The sequence below is a fragment of the Papio anubis genome, chromosome 9, assembly GCF_008728515.1.
Source record: "Papio anubis isolate 15944 chromosome 9, Panubis1.0, whole genome shotgun sequence".
In the NCBI taxonomy this organism is placed as follows: Eukaryota; Metazoa; Chordata; class Mammalia; order Primates; family Cercopithecidae; genus Papio; species Papio anubis.
In genome coordinates this window covers 119,491,162-119,512,876 of record NC_044984.1, presented here as the reverse complement: position 1 = coordinate 119,512,876, position 21,715 = coordinate 119,491,162, and the positions used below count along the sequence as shown (strand labels likewise).

At 50.9% G+C, this 21,715-nt stretch overlaps 1 protein-coding gene and 1 long non-coding RNA gene across 3 annotated transcripts in view; one reads left to right on the top strand and one right to left on the bottom strand.

Annotated features, from left to right (window-relative positions):
* The window catches only part of AACS (acetoacetyl-CoA synthetase), an 80,576-nt gene extending 60,522 nt beyond the window's left edge, over nucleotides 1-20,054 (bottom strand). The window contains exons 1-3 of the mRNA XM_031650921.1: nucleotides 19,740-20,054; nucleotides 10,602-10,705; nucleotides 7,731-7,851 (exon numbers count right to left, since the gene is read on the bottom strand). Of these exons, the coding sequence (XP_031506781.1) occupies nucleotides 7,731-7,851; nucleotides 10,602-10,705; nucleotides 19,740-19,872 (358 nt within the window). The 5' untranslated portion in view covers nucleotides 19,873-20,054. The remainder of the gene's footprint in view (nucleotides 1-7,730; nucleotides 7,852-10,601; nucleotides 10,706-19,739) is intronic.
* Nucleotides 788-20,801, top strand: LOC116268952. 2 transcript variants are annotated; one of them, XR_004176241.1, is made up of 4 exons: nucleotides 788-877; nucleotides 2,280-2,381; nucleotides 3,599-3,714; nucleotides 20,356-20,801. It is a non-coding gene; the product is annotated as an uncharacterized LOC116268952 (long non-coding RNA). The 2 variants fall into 2 exon arrangements; XR_004176240.1 differs by having other exon boundaries at nucleotides 792-877; nucleotides 2,277-2,381.
* The last annotated feature ends 914 nt before the right edge of the window (nucleotides 20,802-21,715 follow it).

Genomic DNA, 21,715 nt, shown 5'->3' with positions numbered 1-21,715 from the left:
TACTTCTAGGCCGGGCACGGTAGCTCACGCCTGTAATCCCAGCACTTTGGGAGGCTGAGGCGGGGGAATCACCTGAGGTCAGGAGTTCAAGACCAGCCTGGCCAACATGGTAAAACCCCGTCTCTACTAAAAATATAAAAATTAGCTGGGCGTGGTAGTGGGTGCCTGTAATCCCAGCTACTTAGGAGGCTGAAGCAGGAGAATTGCTTGAACCCAGGAGACGGAGGTTGCAGTGAGCCAACACAGTGCCACTGCACTCCAGCCTCAGCAACAGAGTAAGACTCTGTCTCAAAAAAAAAAAAAAATCACTTTATTGCTCAGTAGAATAATTTTTTAGAAGATTAAAAGTGACACAAGCTCACTGTCAAAAACTTTGATAGTGCAGAAAAAAATAAATAAATAAAATGATCGACGACCCTAGTTATCAAAGAAATATGTTAAAACAGGAAGATACCAATTATCGCCGAACAGACTGTACAAATAGGAAGGGACAGTGTGTAGCCAGCCTCCACGATGGCCCCCCGTGACCCCTGCCCACTGGTATTCACACCTGACCTGGGGAATCGATGGGTTACTGTGGAGATGACAGTGACTTCTGAGCTGTGGTCATAAGAGACTGCAGTTCCCATCTGGCTCACTCTGGGAGATGCCAGCTGCCATGCTGTGAGGTCACTGAGGCAGCCTCTGGAGAGGCCCACACGAGGAGGAACGAGGCCTCCCACCAACAGCCATGTGAGCACATCATCTCGGACGTGGTTCCTCTAGCCTCAGTCGAGCCTTCAGATGGCTGGAGCACCTGCCAACATCCTCACTGCAACTTGATGAGTGATCACCCAGCTAAGCCACTGCAGGATTTGTAACCCACAGAAACCAGGAGGTAAGGAATGTCTGTTCTAAGCTATGGCTTTCAGGTAATCTTCGACACGGGAAGATAACTAATACAAGACTCAGTGTTGTGAAGGTACAGGAAAATGATCTGAAGACAATTTCTACAGTATAGAAGTTAAATCTTTTGACCATCACCCTTAATGCAAATATTTTGCTCCTGACTGATCATCGCTTTTCAATTCTATAACATGAATTATCTCTTTGTGTGTGTGTGTGTGGTTGTTTTTTTTTTTTTTTTTTTTTGAGACAGAGTCTCACTCTGTCGCCCAGGCTGGAATGCAGTGGCACTCTCTCAGCTCACTGCAACCTCCACCTCTCAGGTTCAAGTGATTCTCCTGCCTCAGCCTCCTAAGTAGCTGGGATTACAGGCATGCACCACCACACCAAGCTAATTTCTGTATTTTTAGTACAGACGGGCTTTTACCATGTTGGCCAGGCTGGTCTCGAACTCCTGACCTTGTGATCCGCCCGCCTCGGGCTCCCAAAGTGCTGGGATTACAGGCATGAGCCACCGCGCTGGCGAATTATCTCTTTTAGAAAGTGAATAAACATCCTAATTTCCCTTTGGCATAAATCTGGCTTTTTCCAGCCAGGTATTATAGCTCACACCTGTAATCCCAGCACTTTGGGAGGCTGAGATGGGAGGATCACTTGAGCCCAGGAGTTCGAGACTAGCCTAGACAACATGGGGAGGAACTGCTTGAGCCCAGGAGGTCAAGGCTGCAGTGAGTCGTGACTGCACCACTGCACTTCAGTCTGGGCAACAGATCAAGATCCTGCCTCAAAAACAAAAAACAAAACAAAAAAATCAGGCTGGGCGCAATGGCTCATGCCTGTAATCTCAGCACTTTGGGAGGCGGGAAGATCACTTGAGGTCAGGAGTTCAAGACAAGCCTGGCCAATATGGTGGAACCCTTCTCTACTAAAAATACAAAAATTAGCTGGGCATGGTGGCATGTGCCTATAATTCCTGCTACCTGGGAGGCTGACGCAGAAGATTATCTTGAACCCAGGAGGCGGAGGCTGCAGTGAGCCAAGATGACACCACTGCACTTCAGCCAGGGCAACAAGAGTGAAACTCCATCTCAAAAAAAAAAAAGTCTTTTTTTTTTTTTTTTTTGCCTATTTGCCTAGAGTTGTAGGCATTTGCCCTTTATCCTTTCTTTGCTGCCCTGGGGTAGCCTTTTCATTACCTCTCCCACATTCCCAGCCCAGAAAACTTTCTATCATGTGAAAATACTTGGTAAGCTGATAGCTACTCTTCAAAAGCGAAATGTGCTGCGCAGGCAGCTGTTCTAACAATCTCAACACGGATGGGCTAATGCATGTCATTTGCTCCACTCACTGGAGCATGAAGGCAATTGTGCACATATATGTATCTTTTTAAGTAGGGCATTGCATGGCCTCGACGGGGATTACCCATAGGAGAGATGAGTTCTGCTGAGAACGGCTGAGCGCAGAGCAGAGCGCCGTGAGCACCTGTACCCAGCTGGGTGAGTAAGGAACAAGTCAGGAAAACATGCAGAAAACAAAACACAATGATCTTAAAGCCCCCGAGCCAATAATCGGCTGCTCAGGCCCCTGCTTAAGTAAGGGATGCGATTTGTAAACTAACTGTGATCACTGGCTTGAGGGTACTTATTCCCACTGCAACTATAAGGAAGGGAAGAGTTCATTAAAAGAAGGGGCTCTGCCAGGCGTGGTGGCTCGCGCCTGTAATCCCAACACTTTTGGAGGCTGAGGCGGGCGGATGACTTGAGGTCAGGAGTTAAAGACCAGCCTGGCCAACATGGGGAGAAACCCCATCTCTACTAAAAATACAAAAATTAGCCGATGTGGTGGCACACGCGTGCAACCCTAGCTACTCGGGAGGCTAAGGTGGAAGGATCACTTGAACTAGGGAGGTGGAGATTGCAGTGAACCGTGATCACGACACTGCACTCCAGCCTGGGTGACAGAGCAAGACACCATCTTAAAAAAAATAAAATAAAATAAAAAGGCCGTGCACGGTGGCTTACACCTGTAATCCCAGTACTTCGGGAGGCCGAGGTGGGCAGATCACGAGGTCAGGAGATCAAAACCATCCTGGCTAACACGGCGAAACCCCGTCTCTACTAAAAATACAAAAAATTAGCCAGGCGTGGTGGCAGGCACCTGTAGTCCCAGCTACTCAGGAGGCTGAGGCAGGAGAACGGTGTGAACCCAGGAGGCGGAGCCTGCAGTGAGCCGAGATCGCGCCACTGCACTCCAGCCTGGGCTACAGAGCAAGACTCCATCTCAAAATAAATAAATAAATAAATAAATAATTAAAAATAATTTTAAAAGGAGGGGGGCTCAAATATTTAAAAGGGAAGAGATGGTGGAAGGGAAGAGGAGAGAGGCTACGGTAAAGGGGTAGGGGGTGTGAAATGGACACAGAATTTTAACCCTGCCTCCTTAACCCACCCTCAAGACAGGACTAGGTTTAAAAAAATAAAAGGCAACTGGCTGGGTTCAGCCAATACTGTATATAACTGAGAGGGAGAGAGACACCCCACCCAGCTCAGTCTCCACCCAGACACCCGTATTACCAGTTCTGGGAAGACTGGCTTATTTCGTCACTGGGAATCAAGTATATTTTTAGTTTTTTAGTGTGGGGTTTACATTTTTAGTTTTGGGTTTTGGGGCTTTTTCTTAAGAAGATTCACATTTGACTGTTCCCACTTTCCAGGAGAAACCAGGACCTCATGAAGCGTCTGAGACATTGGGTTAAAGCACACGCATTTAAAAGGACCAGGAAAAGAAAAGAGACGCAGCGTCCTCATTCTCCTCAGGATTACGAAAGAGGTGACTGGGTTGGCACCCTAGGGAGGTTCCCACGTGCACTGCAGTGCCTGGGGCAGGCCAGGCTCATGGGAGCCTCTTAGGGATCAATGAAATGTGGTCTGTCCGTACTGTGGAAGATTATTAGGACATAAAAGGAATGAAGTACGGATGCACGCTACGATGTGGATGAACCTTGGTAACACTGTGCTGAGCGAAAGCAGCCAATCACAAAAGGCCACATATCGTATGATCCAATTATACAAAATGTCCAGAACAGGGAAACCCATGAAAGAAAGCAGAGAGGTGGGTGCCAGGAGCTGGCAGAGGCAGGAACAGGGAGTGACTGCTAATTGCTATGGGGTTTCCTTTCGGAAAATGGAAATGCTCTGGAACTAGGGGTGGTGGCTGCACAACCTCTTGAAAATGCTAAACACCACTGAGCTGTGTGCTTTAAAAGGGTATTTCCGTGGTATATGAATTATATGCCAATTGGAAGAAAAGAGCTGGCTGGGCGCGGTGGCTAATGCCTGTAATCCCAGCACTTTGGGAGACCAAAGCGGGTGGATTGCTTGAGCCCAGGAGTTCGAGACCAGCCTGAGCAACATGGCAAAGCTTCATTTCTACAAAAAAATTTAAAAAAAAAAAAATTTAGCCAGACACAGTGGTGCATGCCTGTGATCCCATCTACTCAGAAGGCTAAGGTGGATCACTTGAGCCTGGGAAGTTGAGGCTGCAGTGAGCCACGATCGTGCCACTGCACTCCAGCCTAGGCAAGAGAGTAAGACCCTGTCTCAAAAGAAAAAAGAAAAAAGGGAAAAAAAAATCTCTAACTCCTACCATTCCCCTTCCCAGAGCCTGGGTCCACTGACTCTCCCACCCGGGTCTGCCCCAGACTAATGTTTGAAGATTCACATGGACACACTGAGGGCCTGCCTAGTTACACAGCCAGCACGCTTCTGAAACACTGGTGTAAACCAAGTCTTCCGAAACAGTGAGGGAACTCATTCGACTTAAATAATTTAAAGAAATCCTGGAGGCAATGTTCTCACTCATCCATCTTTATGAAGCTGGGACTTAATATCATGGTTTTCCTAAAAGCCTGGTACCACTGGTGGACACATCCACAAGCCCCAGAATCTTGCCTCTAACCCACCTCTACCACTGTCAGAGGTGACCCTGGGGACACAGAGATGGAGCACGGAGCAGGCTCCAAAGTCTCGTTTCCCATGATGCAACCCCTTCCCGTTCTCCACCCAGCAGCCAGGTCACCACAGGATCACCCAGCCCTTGCTCAGAACCCTGAGGATGGCCCACTTCCTCTCACACCTCCCCATGCTCCTGGACCCACAACCGAGGCCCCCCAGCTCAGCCTTCCTGGCTGTTCCCCACAGCCATAGAGCCTCCTCCAGCCCAGGGCCTTCTTCTGGCTGTTCCCTGTGCCTGGGAACATGACTTCTGCAGAGGGAGGAGGAGGAGATTCCAGGTACAGGGGTCAGCCAGAGGAAGGCTGCTGCTTCTTCAAGTTCCGTCAACTCCTCCAAACAGGCCTTCCCTGGTAGTCCTGTCTGAAACAGCCCTGCACCCCACCCCATCATACCTTTTCCATCACGATGCTTATTCTTCCAAGCATATGTTTTATTTATGGTTAAACCACCATGCTTTCCCCTCAGAACATGGGCCCCTCCCAGGGCAGGGAGCTTGTCTATCTCATTCAAGGTGCTGTCTTCCCAGCACCTTTCACAGAGGCTTTTTTTTTTTGAGACGGAGTCTCGCTCTGTCGCCCAGGCTGGAGTGCAATGTCACAATCTCAGCTCACTGCAACCTCCGCCTCCCGGATTCAAATGATTCTCCTGCCACAGCCTCCCGAGTAGCTGGGATTATGGGCGCCCACCACCACACCTGGCTAATTTTTTGTATTTTTAGTAGAAACGGGGTTTCACTATGTTGGCCAGGCTGGTCTTGAACTCCTGACTTCAGGTGATCTGCCCGCCTCGGCCTCCCAAAGTCCTGAGATTACAGACGTGAGCCACTGCACCCAGCCCTCAGGAGGCATTTAATACAGGTTTGAGGAACGAATGGATGAACAGACAGGTGGGCACACAAAGGGCAAGGGAGAGCCAGTCGGAGCCCTGACCCCAGACCACCCATCTACTCTTCCCTGACTGTGTCAAGGCTGAGAATCAAGGAAAACAGCAGTGGAACACTGACCAGCCCAAATGGTATGTCAAGACTTTGCTCCATGGCTCTTCCCCAGGAATGCGCATCAGAAGTGCCCACGGGCTTTGAAAATACATGGAAGCCTGGGCCCCAACCCTGGAAGATGTGTTCCAGCAAGTCTCGGTGGGAACTGGACTGCCATGAACTTTAACAACTGCACAGGGTCTTTTGGTCCTTCCCACAATGGCAGAAGGGAGGCCCTGCTCTGTAGCCTGGGCAGGGCCACTCACTGCCTGTTTCCAGTGGTTTGGTTTTTTATGCTGATCTAGGGAGTGAGTGAAGTTTCTTGGAAATATAAGAAAATGGAAATTCATTTTCTGATGAGTATTTTACACCATGGTGCATTAATCTTTCTCTGGCTTCTAATAAAAATTGCCAACTCAGGCCGGGCATAGTGGCTGATACCTGTAATCCCAGCACTTTGGGAGGCCGAGGCGGCCAGGTCACCTGAGGTCAGAAGTTTGAGACCAGCCTGGCCAACATGGTGAAACCCTGTCTCTACTAAAAATACAAAAATTAGCCGGGCCTGGTGGTAGGCACCTGTAATCCCAGCTACTCGGGAGGCTGAGGCAGAAGAATCACCTGAACCCAGGAAGCAGAGGTTGCAGCAAACCTAGATCACTGCACTCCAGCCTGGGCAACAGAGGAAGACTCCATCTCAAAAAAAAAAAAAATTGCCAACTCGGAGACTCATTTTGGCATTTAATATAGACTGTCAACTGTTTCTGTGTACGTTGGCCTTATTTCCATGATTAGAATGTAATATTCTGGAGGCAGAAGACGACTTCAGTTTATTTTTGAGTCTTACATCGCAAGATGTCTTAGACACAACGAGGGTCCAATAAGCTCTTGCTGAACATACAATTTAAAAATAATAATAAATTGTTAAAAGCCACACAGGGGCCGAGTACAGTGGCTCATGTCTGAAATGCCAACAGTCTGGGAAACCAAGATGAGAGCACTGCTTGAGCCCAAGATTTCAAGACCTGCCTGGGCACCATAGCAAGACCCTGTCTCTACTAAAAAAAAAAAAAAAAAAAAAAAAAAACAGGCCGGGCGCGGTGGCCCAAGCCTGTAATCCCAGCACTTTGGGAGGACGAGACGGGCAGATTACGAGGTCAGGAGATCGAGACCATCCTGGCCTACACGGTGAAACCCCGTATCTACTAAAAAATACAAAAAACTAGCCGGGAGAGGTAGCGGGCACCTGTAGTCCCAGCTACTTGGGAGGCTGAGGCAGGAGAATGGCGTAAACTCAGGAGGCGGAGCTTGCAGTGAGCTGAGATCCGGTCACTGCACTCCAGCCTGGGTGACAGAGCGAGACTCCGTCTCAAAAAAAAACAAAAAAACAAAAAAACAGAAAATCAGCCAGGCATAGTGGTGTGTGTCTATAGTCCCAGCTACTCAGGAAGCTGAGGTAGGAGGATTGCTTGAGCCTGGGAGACTGAGGTTGCAGGGAGCCATCCATGACCATGCCAATGCACTCCAGCTTGGGCCACCACACCGGTCCTCTGTGCCCAGCCTCAACTTTATTTTAAAAGGAAAAGCCAATGGGAAGAGATTCTAGTTACAGTTTCATCACTAACTTTCTCTGTGACACAGCTAGCTACTTGAGTATCTCCATTTTGCCCATAAAGCATGACCACACACTGGCCCTCTCCCCTCCGCAGCAAAAATAAAGTCAACAGAAATCTTCATTAGGTCAGAAAGGTGCCAACATATGGTTTGGAAATCCTGTCTCTCCAACTACGTGGCACCGCATGCATGCACCATCTAGAACTTCCACGGAGGAAACCCCGGGTCTCGCCATCAGGACTCACTCGCAACGTAAAGGGCAACTCTGTCATTCTCTTTGTGCCGCAGGAGGTTTTCCGCATAGTTAAGCCGACTGCCTTTGAACCACTCGGGGACATCTGCGATTCCTTTCGATGTGTCCACAACCTGTAGAGAACGACAACACACCAAGACACACACAACATGAGTCCTCCGCCACAAATCAGCAAAAGCGATTCTGCTTCCCGGGGAGCCAGCTCACTCATGGCCCAGAGCATTCTTAAATCATTTTATGGACTGAACTCTGAACCAGCCTAAAGGCTAGACACTGAAAGTAGGGATTAATGCCAAGGGAAAACAACCATCCCCAGTAATGTATGTGTTCCACAAATATTCATTAAGCACCTACACAACGAGAGATCCTGAAGACAAAGAGGACGCCCAACACGTCAGGCTCTGCCCAGACACACGGAAACCAGGAGAGCAAGCTCCGGGACCAGCTGCCCCTTGACCACAACTTTTGGGAGTTTCAGCCTTTGCTTCCTTCCTTGGGGTGCTGGAACCTTGATTTTTATTGTCAAAGTCCCAAAAGATCAACATTTCAAAATGGTTTGACCCAAAGAGACAGTAAATTCAACTTTGAACGGCAGGACTCCCTTTTCTCAGATATTTATTGATTTACAATGTAAAGAGTCGAAAAGTTTTCTCTAAACTGCAGGTTAAAAAAATAACAAAACTCCAGCCGGGCGCAGTGGCTCATGCCTGTAATCCCAGCACTTTGGGAGTTTATATGATCACCGAGTCAGGAAAGCTAATGACCAGCCTGGCCAACATGGTGAACCCCGCCTATCAAAAATACAAAAAATTGGGGCCAGGCTGCATGGCAGAAGTCGTGGGCCCCTGCATGGAGGCTGAGGCAAGAGAATCACCTGAACCCGGGAGGTGGAGGTGGAGTGAGCCGAGATACACTGCAGCCTGGGTGACAATGGAAGACGCTGGTCTGAAAGAAAGAAAGAACCTGAACCCCAATAGTTTGAAAAATGGCCGGCAGCGAAAGTGGCTCGCCTGTAATCCCAGCATCTGGGAGGTCGTGAGATGGGCGGATCACGGCGGTCAGGAGATCGAGACCATCCTGGCACATGGTGAAACCCCCACCTCTACTAAAAAAATACAAAATCCAGCTTTGTGCCAGGTGGCGGGCCAGTCAGCTACTGGAGACTGAGGTGGAGAATGGCTGAACCTGGGAGGCATGGAGCTTGCAGTGAGCTGAGATCTGGCCACTGCACTCCAGCCTGGCAGGTGAGCCAGACCGCCTCAAAAAAAAACTATGGCCAGGTGCAGGCGGTCATGCCTGTAATCCCTGCAAGGTTAACTTTGGGAGGCTGAGGTGGGCTGGACGCGGTCAGGAGATTGAGACCATCCTGGCCAACATAGTAAAACCCCATCTCTACTAAAAATAAAATTAAGCTACAGTAGGGAAAGGCAATTGTAATCCCAGCTACTTGGGAGGGTGAGGCAGGAGAATCACTTGAACCAGCCAGTTGAAGGCTGTGTGGCGGTTTCTGAGATCACTTCACTGCACTCCAGCCTGGCGACAGAGCAAGACCCGCCTCAAAACAAAAAACAAACAAAAAAAACTATGATTAATGTGGCCAGGCAGGGAGCCATAAAGCCTTGGGGACATCCTCAGCATCTTGAGGCTGAGGTGGGTGGATCACCCGAGGTTGGAAGCTCTGAGGCCAGCCTGGGCAACATGACAGTCCCTGTTCTGAGCCAAAAATACAAAAATTACCGGGTGTGTAGGAGCAAAGATGATCATCCAGTTACATTGGTGCAGGCTGAGGCAGGAGACTAGAACCCGGAGGCAGAGGTGCCGTACCAGCTTAAAGATGGTTCCCACTGCACTCCAGCCTGGGCACAGAGCAAGACTCATCTCAAAAAAAAAAAAAACCTACAACAATGTAAATGTACTTAACATCACTGAAGTGTACAGTTTAAAATAGTTAAGATGGTTACATAAAAATTTATGATATATGTACTTTAACATAATTAAATATTTTTTGTTTTGTTTTGTTTTGTTTTGAGACGGAGTCTACTCTGTCAGCCCAGCTATGCAGTGGCCAGATCTCAGCTCACTGCAAGCCCGCCTCCCCGGGTTCACGCCATTCTCCTGCCTCCCAGCCTCCCGAAAAGGCCAGGACTACAGGCTCGCCACCGGGGCTTCTGGCTAGTTTTTGTATTTTTAGTAGAGACGGGTTTCACTGCAGTTAGCCAGGGATGGATCTCCTGACCTCGTGATCCGGGCCCCATCTCGCCTCCCAAAGTGCTGGGATTACAGGCTTGAGCCACCGCGCCCGGCCTAAATATTGTTTTTGAGACAGGGTCTGTCTCTGTTACCCAGGCTGGAGTGTGGCGCAATCACAGCTCACTGCAGCCTCGACCTCCTGACTCTCCCACCTCAGCCTCCTGAGTAGGTGGGACCACAGGCATGCACCACCTTGCCCAGTTAATTTATTTTTTTGGAGACAGGATCTCGCTATATTGCCTAGCCTGCACTCAAACTCCTGGGCTCAAGGGATCCTCCCATCCTAGTCTGTCAACTGCTGGGATTACAGGTGTGAACCACTGCACCCAGTCCCAAATATTCAAAAATTAAAAACAAACAAAAAAACTACTATTTAGGATCACTCAAGTTCCCAGGACAGGGCCTGGGGTCCCCACACAACAGAGGATTAACGGGCTGAAAAGTTCTCAACGAGGTCTGTGATAATTTAATGCCAGTTCTCTAGCGCAATGACTTTTTCCTATCCGCATGAGGTTGTAAAAAGAAGATACGATTCAGTATTCCCCAAAATTAGCATTTCACTTTGAAGCACGACCACAAAAAGAGACCACGTCCATGGAAAATCTCTACTTACCTCATCGTACGCGCGTGAGAAGACAATTCCACTGAACTTCCAGAACTCTGCCCAGAAGTCTGAATACGACTCAACGGACCAATGGTACAAGTCATCATAATTCTCTAAAAATGAAATAGCTCAGATTAACCTTAAAAGGGAAATCTTGGCGATGGACACACCTCAGGAGCCTGGGGCATGTCCAAGCGAGCCAAATTCATCTGAGGAGAAACGGTCTGTGGGAGGAAGGAGCTTAATTTTTATTGATGCAAACCCAATACCTCTAGATCCCCAAAAAGAACAAAAGCTGAGGCGGTGATGTTTTGAGTCATCTTCAGTGATTTTATATCTTAACCACCATGCCTAAGAACACAGATTCTACAGCCCGAATGCCCGGTCTGAATCCTGATTCGTTTCACTCATTTTAGCTTTTGTGACCTCAGGGATACCTTCAATAGCCCTCCACACAGGGCTGCTGGGGAGATTAAAAGAGCACATGTAGAAAGTCCTTAGAATGGGGCCTTGGAAATTACCACAGTGGCATTAGGAGTTCGCCATTATTATACCACACAACCTTAGGAAATTTATAGTCAATACAATGGAAAACCCAGAAGTTCAAAACTGGTAGTCTGTTGATGACTTCTCAAGGCCAGTATAGCCATTGGGGTAAGCATACTTATTTTGATTTTGAGACGGAGTTCGCTTTCTCTGTCTCCTCAGGCTGGAGTGCAGGCCGGATCTCAGCTCATCAAGCCCGGGCCTCCCGGGTTGCCCATTCTCTCAGCCTCCCGGTAGCTGGGACTACAGGCTCTCAGCCACCTCGCCTGCTGGGTTTTGTATTTTAGTGAGACGGGTTTCACCGCGGTTAGCCAGGAGGTGGTCTCTGGGATCTCCCTGGACTTGCAGGATCCCGCCTGTTCGCTCTCAGCAAGTTGGGATTACAGGCTTGAGCCAATCACCGCCTTATTTTGATTTTTGAATATGCAATATGTTCACAAGACTCAAAATTACAAAAGTGTAAAAAGTTATATGGAGGCCGGGCACGGTGGCTCATGCCTGTAATCCCAGCACTTTGGGAGGCTGAGGCAGGTGGATCACGAGGTCAGGAGCTCAAGATCAGCCGGGCCAAGATAGTAACACCCTGTCTCTACTGAAAATACAAAAAAAACTAGCCGAGCATGGTGGCGGGCGCCTGTAATCCCAGCTACTTGGGAGGCAGAGGCAGAGCTTAAACCTGGGAGGCGGAGGATGAAGTGAGCCAAGATCGCACCACTGCACTCCAGTCTGAGCGACACAGCGAAACTCCGTCTCAAAAAAATTGTCGGGCATGGTGGCTCATGCCTGTAATCCCAGCACTTTGGGAGGCCGAGGCGGGCGGATCACCTGAGGTCAGGAGTTCAAGACCAGCCTGACCAACATGGAGAAACCCTGTCTCTAATAAAAATACACAAATTGGCTCTCACATGGTGGCACATGCCTGTAATCCCAGCTACTTAAGGAGGCTGCTGAGGCAGGAGATCTCACTTGAACCTGGGGAGGTGGAGGCTGTGGTGAGCCTAGACTGTCATCATTGCACTCCAGCCTGGGCAACAAGAGCAAAACTCTGTCTCAAAAAAAAAAAGTTATATGGTAAAAGGTCTCCCTCCCCTTTCTTTATTCCACAACACCCAACCTCTATGCCCAGGAGTTCCCCCTTGCAGATTCCACTCAGTTATACTCAAAACAGCTTTTCCCCACCATCAAGACATGAGTTGGAAACTTGATACAAAGAGATGTATTCAACTCCTAAAGGAAATGTGACTTCACTGCAAAACTGACCCCAGCCTAGCTAAGGACTTTTTACCCTCTCAACTGCATAGGATCCAAGTGGACTGGCCACAGTGAGCCAATCAGTCCTCAGGGATAGCAGAAATTTATCCTATCAGGGACCAAGGGAAGTCATACAGTGCTTCTGTTTCAAAGCACAGCCTTGCTGGGGCTCCAGGAAGGCAGAGACTGGCAGGGATATAATAACATATCAGGAAGATGGCCAATGAGGTATCACGAATGGGGGAAAAGGCATACTACAACCGCTGAGCTGAACTACCTCACTGCCATCAGTCAATTCAAGCGTGCCCATCCTCACTGTTCCCAGCCCCGGCGGGGGAGAGAGAAGAGACACGATGCTTCCTTCAGCAGTGTCCCCTCTGACTGTGGTATCCAGGAATGGTCCTCAGTTATGCTGGACTCCGAGGGATGACAAGAACTGGGACAGAGACAGCTGAGGATCGCTTTAGCCCAGAAGCTTGAAGCTGCAGTGAGCTATGATCCTGCCACTGCACTCCAGCCTGGGTGGGTGACAGAGTGAGACACCATTTAAAAAAAAAAAAAAAAGGCTAGGAGCGGTGGCTCATGCCTGTAATCCCAGTCCTTTAGGAGGCCCAGGTGGGTGGATCGCTTGAGGTCAGGAGTTTGAGACCAGCCGGACCAACATGTCGAAACCCCATCTCTACTAAATACAAAAAATTAGCTGGGTATGGTGGCACATGCCTGTAATCCCAGCTACCCGGGAGGCTGAGGCAGGAGAATCTCTTGAACTCGGGTGGAGGTTGCAGTGAGCCGAGATCATGCCACTGCACTCCAGCCTGGGCAACAAGAGCGAAACTCAGTCAACAGCAACAACAACAACAACAACAAAGCCTATCACAAAAGTTCATTCACCAACAACATCACTAAGGAAGTCAGACACGACCAGCCCCGTGAATCTGGAAGGATGCAGCCACAATGGCATCTTGACACCACAAGGACCCTGGGAGACGACAGCGAAAGTGGCCGACTTCATGTGGAAACTTTCCCAGTCAGCAACTCAGCCCTCTCATCAAATGTGACTCTTGAGACACACTCTTCCGCTCCCACGCTCCCCGCCTCTACCGGGGAGGACGCTGCAACCACAAGCCCAGGTCTGATTTAGCCTGTGCGAGCTGTTCACACTTAAAAGCCTGTTCTTGCTTTTTGATGGACTACTTCATGAATTTGCATCTCCACCTTGTGCAAGGATCATGCTAATTTTTCTACCTAGTATATGTGCTGCCAAAGCAAGCACATAAATCCATTTTTAAATGAAATTCTGGCTTCTCTGAGAAGAGTGAGTACCTGACTGTGGTCGTCAGCCAATAATTGTCACCTCCAGGCATTCATGGCCCTCCATGGTCGTCCCCTTCCCAACCTGAGAGGGCTGATCTGTGTCACCAACAGGGTACTGTGGAAGTGGTCAAATGTGACTTCCAAAGCCAGGTTGTAAGGGTCACTGCAGCCAGGTGGCTCTCTTGGGTCACCTGCTCCGGGAGAAGCCAGTGAGGATGCTCATTCAGTCCTAGGTGGCATATGGCAGACACCTCCTGCACTACCTTGCTGCCACCACCAGCACTAACTTACCGCCGTGTGAGTGAGCTCTCAGCTCTCGGGGATGGCTGCATTCCCACTGCAGCTCCTCGGGGATCCTGAGCCAGAACCGCCCAAATAGCCACTCCCCAATCCTGACCCACAGAAACTGAGAGGTAATAAAGGTTTATTCTTGTTTTAAGTCACCAACTTTTGGGCTGATTTGTCACCAGCAATGGGTAACAAATGCATTGTCCACACCAAACAGTGACCGATTAGCTAGAACTGGGAACTGCTGCCTCATCAGGCCCTCAAGCAAATGCCAGAGGCAACAACTAACCAGATGGCAGACTACAGCTCCACCGCCTACAGCTACAAAGTCTTAACTGAGACTTCGTGCCTTGGTTTGTTCAGCTGTGAAATGGGGCTACTACTACTACCCACTTGGTAGGATTACCAAGAGGATGACATTAGTTGATACATATCAGGTGCCAGATGGAGCCTGGCATATAGAGAGAGCTCACTAAATAGTAACTATTATTATATTGGGCACCTGTCTGGTCCCCACAGGCTTCTGAATTTTCAGCCCTTCTTCCTCTCCACCTAGGAGAATATTAGCCAGTCTACACCTTCAAATCTTAGCTGAAGATTTTATCTGCCCTTTTTTTAATTATTCATTTTTTTAGAGACAGGGTCTTACTCTTCTGCCCAGGCTGGAGTGCAGTGGCATGATCATAGCTCACTGCATCCTCTAAGTCCTGGACTCAAGCAATCCTCCTGCCCCTGCTGCCCAAGTCACTGAGATGACAGGCTATCTGTCCTTCTAAACCACATTCTCTGCTACACCCAGCACACTGCTGTTGTGCTGGACCCCCATTAACTCCAATAGATGGCACCAGATTCCAGAGATCTGGAAGCAGTGAGCCAGACACGGGGTTTATTGGAAACTTACCTGCAGGGATGGTCCGGGGGCAGCAGGCTGGACGGAGAACCGCAACTGCTTGTAAAATGCAAGCAGTTTATACAGCACCTTCACTTAGCACGCTCTCCTAGCAACTTCCACCTGGTAACCTTCACTTATTTCAAAAGAAAGGGCCTCAATCCCCCTGTAGAGCTTGCGTTCTATGGGGTGGGCCAGGGCTTCAGATGTTCCTCATAGACAAGGAATAAATCCGGGTTGGCCACTCCCAGATTCCTTAGCTTGGAACTCTGAACATACATTCTTCTGAAGTTACAGCCGTCAGGTACATCTGCCATACAACAGTGCAATACTCAGAACGTCAACACCAGTGCCCCATTCGTGGAATGCCCAGCGTCCACTAACTTGTGGCACTATCTTCACATGAGCTCTCTCCCCTAGCACCCGGAGCTATTTGAGAACAGGGCCCAAGCCTTCTATTTGTTGGCAAACTCCATCCCAGCTGCTTGCACAGAGAGCCGACGTGCAGCTTGTGGTACACAGAAGGACACTTGGCATAGTCCTCCAAAAGAGCATGCCTTTGAAACTGGTGCCACCTCTCTGCCCCCTAATTACAGAGGGCTAGTACATGCAGCATGTCTGCCAGAGCTTGCTAGAGGCCTGGAATCACAGGCACATATGCCAGGCTGGAGCTGCACCCGACCCCAAGGAAGCCTGCGTCAGAGGACCCCAGAGCCCCATGGGGGTGTGCAGGGAGTGCATAGGTGGGTTCAGCTGGAAGCAGTGACAGGAACCAACCAACCTGTGGCTCTGGTAGTGGAAAAGAGGGTAGGTAACCCTACCAGAGCCTCCCAAAATGCAGGGATAGAAACTTCCTGCCAACCTTGGTTCTGGGAAGACCGGCTCACGGACCGGCCGGAGTGGGGAACGCCCCTCCCTTCCTCCATGAAGGCTGCAAGGCTGGAGCAATGCCACTGAGGATGTGTGCCTTGCTCTCTACTAACATCCAGTCCAAAGCATGGCCCCATACTGTATACAGGCTACAAGTGAGCCCCTGCTGGGACACAGAGGAGAGGATACAAGTTCACGGGCACTGTCTTTAAGCAATAAGAATGCTCACAAATACACAAAACAGCAGGGCAGAATGAAAGCCCAAATTACATGCGCTTGGAGAGAAGAGGGAAGGCAGAAATCTTCAAAGAGAATAATCAAAAAGAAGATTGAGGCCGGGCGCGGTGGCTCACGCCTGTAATCCCTGCACTTTGGGAGGCCGAGACGGGCGGATCACGAGGTCAGGAGATCGAGACCATCCTGGCTAACACGGTGAAACCCCGTCTCTACTAAAATACAAAAAAAATTAGCCGGGCGCGGTGGCGGGCGCCTGTAGTCCCAGCTACTCGGGAGGCTGAGGCAGGAGAATGGCGCGAACCCGGGAGACGGAGCTTGCAGTGAGCCGAGATGGTGCCACTGCACTCCAGCCTGGGCGACAGAGTGAAGACTCCGCCTCAAAAAAAAAAAAAAAAAAAAAAGAAGATTGAATTTGAGCTGGATCTTCAAGCGAAGCCCAAAGCGTCCGGGGCCAGGAATAAGAAAGGGGAGAGAGGTGGAAATCACCGTCAAGAGTGGTAAGAGGAGAAAAGGACAAAACCTGAGCTCTAAATGCCCTCCTCCAGACTAAAGGGAGGGGCCTCGCTCAGCTCAGACAATGCTCCGGACAATGCTGCCACGTTGGGAATGCAGACCCAGCATGACAGGCCTTGGAATTCTCAGAGGTTGGAAAGCTTGCTTTTCATATGTGGTCTCCCAACTTTTATTTATTTGAGACAGACTCTTACTCTGTCACCCAGGCTACAGTGCAGTGGCGAGATCTCGGGCTCACTGCAACCTCCACCTCCTGGGCTCCAGCGACCCTGCCTTAGTGTCCAGAGTAGCTGGGATTACAGGCGCATGCCACAATGCCCAGATAATTTTTTGTATTTTTTGTAGAGATGGGGGTTTCACCATGTTGCCCAGGCTGGTCTCGAACTCCTAGGCTCAAAAGATCCACCCAGGCCGGGTGCGGCGGCTCACACCTGTAATCCCAGCACTTTGGGAGGCTGAGGTGGGCGGATCACGAGGTCAGGAGATTGAGACTATCCTGGCTAACACGGTGAAACTCCGTCTCTACTAAAAATACAAAAAATTAGCCGGCGTGATGGTGGGCACCTATAGTCCCAGCTACTCAGGAAGCTGAGGCAGGAGAATGTTGGAAGGATGGCATGAACCCAGGAGGTGGAGCTTGCAGTGAGCCGAGATGGCACCACTGCACTCCAGCTGGGTGACAGAGCGAGACTCCGTCTCAAAAAAAAAAAAAGGAAAAAAAAGATCCACCCACCTCAGCCTCCCCAAGTGCTAGGACTACAGGTGTGAGCCACCACGCCCAGTCCCCTCTCCTAACTTTTAAATGCAGGCAACTCAATAGTGTGTCTGCAGATGAGACCTGGCCCATGGGCCACCAGTCTGAGAGCCCTGAAGGACGGAAAGGAGCTCCGCAGCCGTGCTTGGGCCCTCCCAGCACTTGCTCATGTTTAGTCCACCACCCCAGGGGCCCAGGGCAGAGCTGAGCACTGGATGTGACCATCTCCTGTCACCTGCACACCCACTCAATGACTCAGGTCCTGTTATGCCCATTTTACAGATGAGGAAACGAGGCATGGGGAGATCCAATGACTTCCTCCTGATCACAAAGCTGGTAAGCGGCAGAGCTGGTTCAAAATCCAGGTACTCGGCCAGGCACAGTGGCTGACACCTGTAATCCCAGCACTTTGGGAGGCTGAGGCAGGTGGATCGCCTGAGGTCAGGAGTTCTAGACCAGCCTGGCCAACATGGTGAAACCCCATCTCTACTAAAAATGCAAAAATTAGCCAGGCGTAGTGGCAGGCATCTGTAATCCCAGCTACTCAGGAGGCTGAGGCAGGAGAATTGCTTGAACCCAGGAGGCAGAGGTTTCAGTGAGCCGAGATCGCACCATCGCACTTCAGCCTAGGGGAGAAGAAATCTTTTTTCTCAAAAAAAAAAAAGAAATCCAGGTAGATTACAAATCCCTTCTCTTCAACACCTCCCATGGAGGAAGGTGGTTTCACCCATCTAACAGGGCTGCCCGTATCTGAAATTATTCCATAACATCAGGGCTGGACAGGCACCAGACCAGCATTCTGTTATTGCTGGCAGAGGAAACAGATGGAATCAAGGCAAGGTGACACAGAGGAAGAACGTCATCCCACATGGCAGCCTCCTGCTTCTTCCAGGGGTCTCCAGGCTGCCCTAATCCAACACACAGTCATTTACCAACTGCTGGGCGGTGGGTGGGGGAAGCCCCCAGGGCAACAGGCTACACCTGTCTCCAACGGAGAGCAAGGGAAGGAGAGGAACGGCTCAGCCCGGGTTAGCCTAAGAAACGACTCCGTGGAAGCTCCCCCCTGCTATGGAGGGCCTGGAAGCTGCCAGGCAGCAGTCTGCAATTCTGTGGTCAACAAGGAACCACTGAGAACTTCTGAGCCAAGGAGTGACAAAGTAAGACCTGTGTGCTTCAAGATTACTCTGGTAAAGCAAGCAGGATGCAAATGGGTGGAAAAGCAAGAAGCAAGAAAACCAACCACTGTTCCGAGAGGACGAAAGGAGGCCCCAGAACCCCTGGCACGGGGCTGCAAAGGAGGAGATGTGAGAAAGACATGGGGCCGTGGCAGAGGACTTCTGGTGTGGGCCAGGTGACTGGGTGTCCATTCCTGTGAGCCTGAGCAAGAACAGGACGCCACCGACAGAAACAAGGGAGGCCCTGCGCTGACGGAGGGGGTGAGGAGAGACCATGAGTTTAAAATCCCCTAGGGAGGCTGGTGGCCGTTGCTCATGCCTGTAATCCCAGCACTTTGGGAGGCCCAGGCGGTCAGATCACCTGAGGTCAGGAGTTCGAGACCAGCCTGACCAATGGAGAAACCCCATCTCTACTAAAATACAAAATTAGCCAGGCATGGTGGCTTACGCCTGTAAACCCAGCTACTGGGAGGCTGGCAGGCAGGAGAATCGCTGAACCCGGAGGTGGAGGCCGCAGTGAGCCGGCATCACGCCACTGCATTCCAGCCTGGGCAATAAGAGCAAACTCCTCCTCAAAAAGTCCCTAGGAACACCCGGCTAAGACAGGTGTGGAGGGGTGGAGCTGGTAGTTGGACAAGCCAGCTAGAGCTCAGGAAGAGCACCCTGAACGGTCACCCCACGGAGAAGGGGCCTCTGCCCCACCCACACCCAGAGAGGCGGTTTCTGATGTTCAACGTGATGGGTGGAAAGAGAGTCTTTTACTAGGTCCTGTTTGTGGGGCTGGGAGTGTAGACATGTGGACAGGGCCTCCTACCTGGCCATCCTTCTAGGTGCTGGCCTCTAGAAGGGGCAGCTGGAGATGGGGGAGGTCGGGGGGCAGAGTGCACGGCACTGAGGACTGGCAAGGGAACCCCACAAACAGAGTGAAAGCTGCGTCGTGCTGCCCTATGTCCGGGGAAGCTCTGGCCAGGCTGGAGGTCAAGACTCCAGCGAGCACCTCATAGGTAGGAAAGCCTAGCAGGGGACCACCCAGCCAACAGGCAGCTGGCCCTCGCGAGGGGTGACACTCCTGGGGAGAGGGTGACGCCCACATGCAGAGGAGACGCTGCAGAGTCAGGAAGTGCCAGGAGGTGCTGTGGAGGGGTGATGTTCCCCAAGAGAGGGGGGAACCCCGCAGCCAGAAGGCCTCCCCGCCATCAAGTGGCTCCTCCAGCCCCAGAAGCATGAAACTAGCAATGGGGAGACCACCCAACCACCCTGCACGGCCCCCGCCCATCCCCCGCAGGCCCGGCCGCCCGCCCGGCTCTCACCCAGCGCCAGGCCGCACGCGGCGCCCACAGCCGCCCGGAAGCGGTCCATCTGCGTGTTCTTCTTACTGTCAGGCTCCCACATCACCTGGCACTCCAGAATCTCTTCCCGCCCGGCGCGCTCCTCCTTGGACATGGCGGCGGCGGGCCGCCGGGGCTGCGATGAGGGCTGGGGACCAGGGTCCAGGGACCTGGGTCCGGGGGAGGCGACGGTCTGGAGCGCCTGGCGGGCTGAGACGGAGACGGCAGCGGCGGAAAGCAATGGACTGAACGGCAGCCGCCGCCTCCGGCGGGCCACTTGGCCCAGGCCCCGCCTCGCAGGCCCCGCCGCGAATCCCCGCCCCCTTCCAGGCCCCGCCCCCCCCGCCTGTAACCCTCCGCTGAGTGCAGCGCCACGCAAAGGAGTGCTCGCAGCCGCCGACTCCAGCGTGCGCGGCCGACGGTCGTGCGAGTGAGGGGCGCGCAGCCCCGCCTTCACCTGGGGCCAAGGGAGCTGCCTTGGCCCCAGCTCCCCGACCTCATCTGGAGCTGGAGGACATTAGGGCAGCGCAGGAGCCAGGCGTCCGAGTCCGCTGGTTCCTACACGTGTACATCCTTCATTCGCTATTTCTTCCTGCAGGTCCTTACTGAGCGCCTGCGGCATTCCGGGCACTTTGGGAGCTTTGCGGATACAGCAGCGAACAAAGCAAAATTCTTGCCCTCTGTCAACAGGAGAGGAGGAGTACAGATGTGAGGAGGACGGGAGACGATTAACAAATAAATACATCGTGTATTTACACCAGATAATGTCATAGTATAATACAATAATATAGTATGCCAATGGGTATCAAAATATACATTTGTGAAAGGAAAATAAATCTTGGGGCCCCACTAATCTACAGGGAAAGGTCTACCTGGGAACTGCCTAGGACCAACCCGCCTCCCATTCTATCAGTCACCCCTGGGCTGAGATAAATGCATACCTGATTGCCTTCTTTGAGAGGCTAATTAAAAACTCAAAAGAATGCAACCTTTGTCTCTTACCTACCTACGACCTGGAAGGTCCCCTCCCGCCTTTGTTTTTTTGTTTGTTTGTTTTTTACTTTTTTTTTTTTTTTTTTGAGTCTCACTCAGTCGCCCAGGCTGGAGTGCAATGGCCCAATCTCAGCTCACTGTAACGTCTGCTTCCCGGGTTCAAGCGATTCTCCTGGCTCAGCCTCTTGAGTAGCTGGGATTACAGGCACCCGCCATCATGCCCAGCTACTTTTTGTTTTTTGGTTTTTGGTTTTTGGTTTTTTGTGTTTTTTTTGAGACGGAGTTTCGCTCTTGTTACCCAGGCTGGAGTGCAATTGCGAGATCTCGGCACACCGCAACCTCGGCCTCTCAGGTTAAAGCAATTCTCCTGCCTCAGCCTCTCCAGTAGCTGGGATTACCGGCATGCGCCACCACGCCTGGCTAATTTTGTATTTATAGTAGAAACGGGGTTTCTCCATGTTGGTCAGGCAGATCTCCAACTCCCGGCCCCCAGGTGATCCCCCGGCCTTAGCCTCCCAAAGTGCTGGAATTACAGGCGTGAGCTACCGAACCCGGCTAATTTTTGCATTTTTGTAGAGATGGGATTTCACCATGTTGACCAGGCTGGTCTTGAAGTCCTGACCTCAGGTGATCCGCCTGTCTTGGCCTCCCAAAGCGCTGGGATTACAGAAGTGAGCCTAGGTCTGAGAGCACCCCCTCCAGAGACTCCCTGATCTCCCAAAATTTGGTGGAGATCTAAAGTTTATTTTGCTGTACAACTTCTCTTTTCTTTGCAGTTTTACTTGCTTCCAACAAGGAAGGCAAGATTTCCTGTTTCCATGACAGTGGAAGGCAGGTAACTCCTTTATGGAGTTTGAGCTCGCTTCCAACAGGGAAGATGAGGCCTTTTTTCCTGCTTCTAGGATGGTAGAGAGCAGTCTACAGCCTAAGACCCATCCCCAGGTAAGTAACTGAATTGGGGTTTG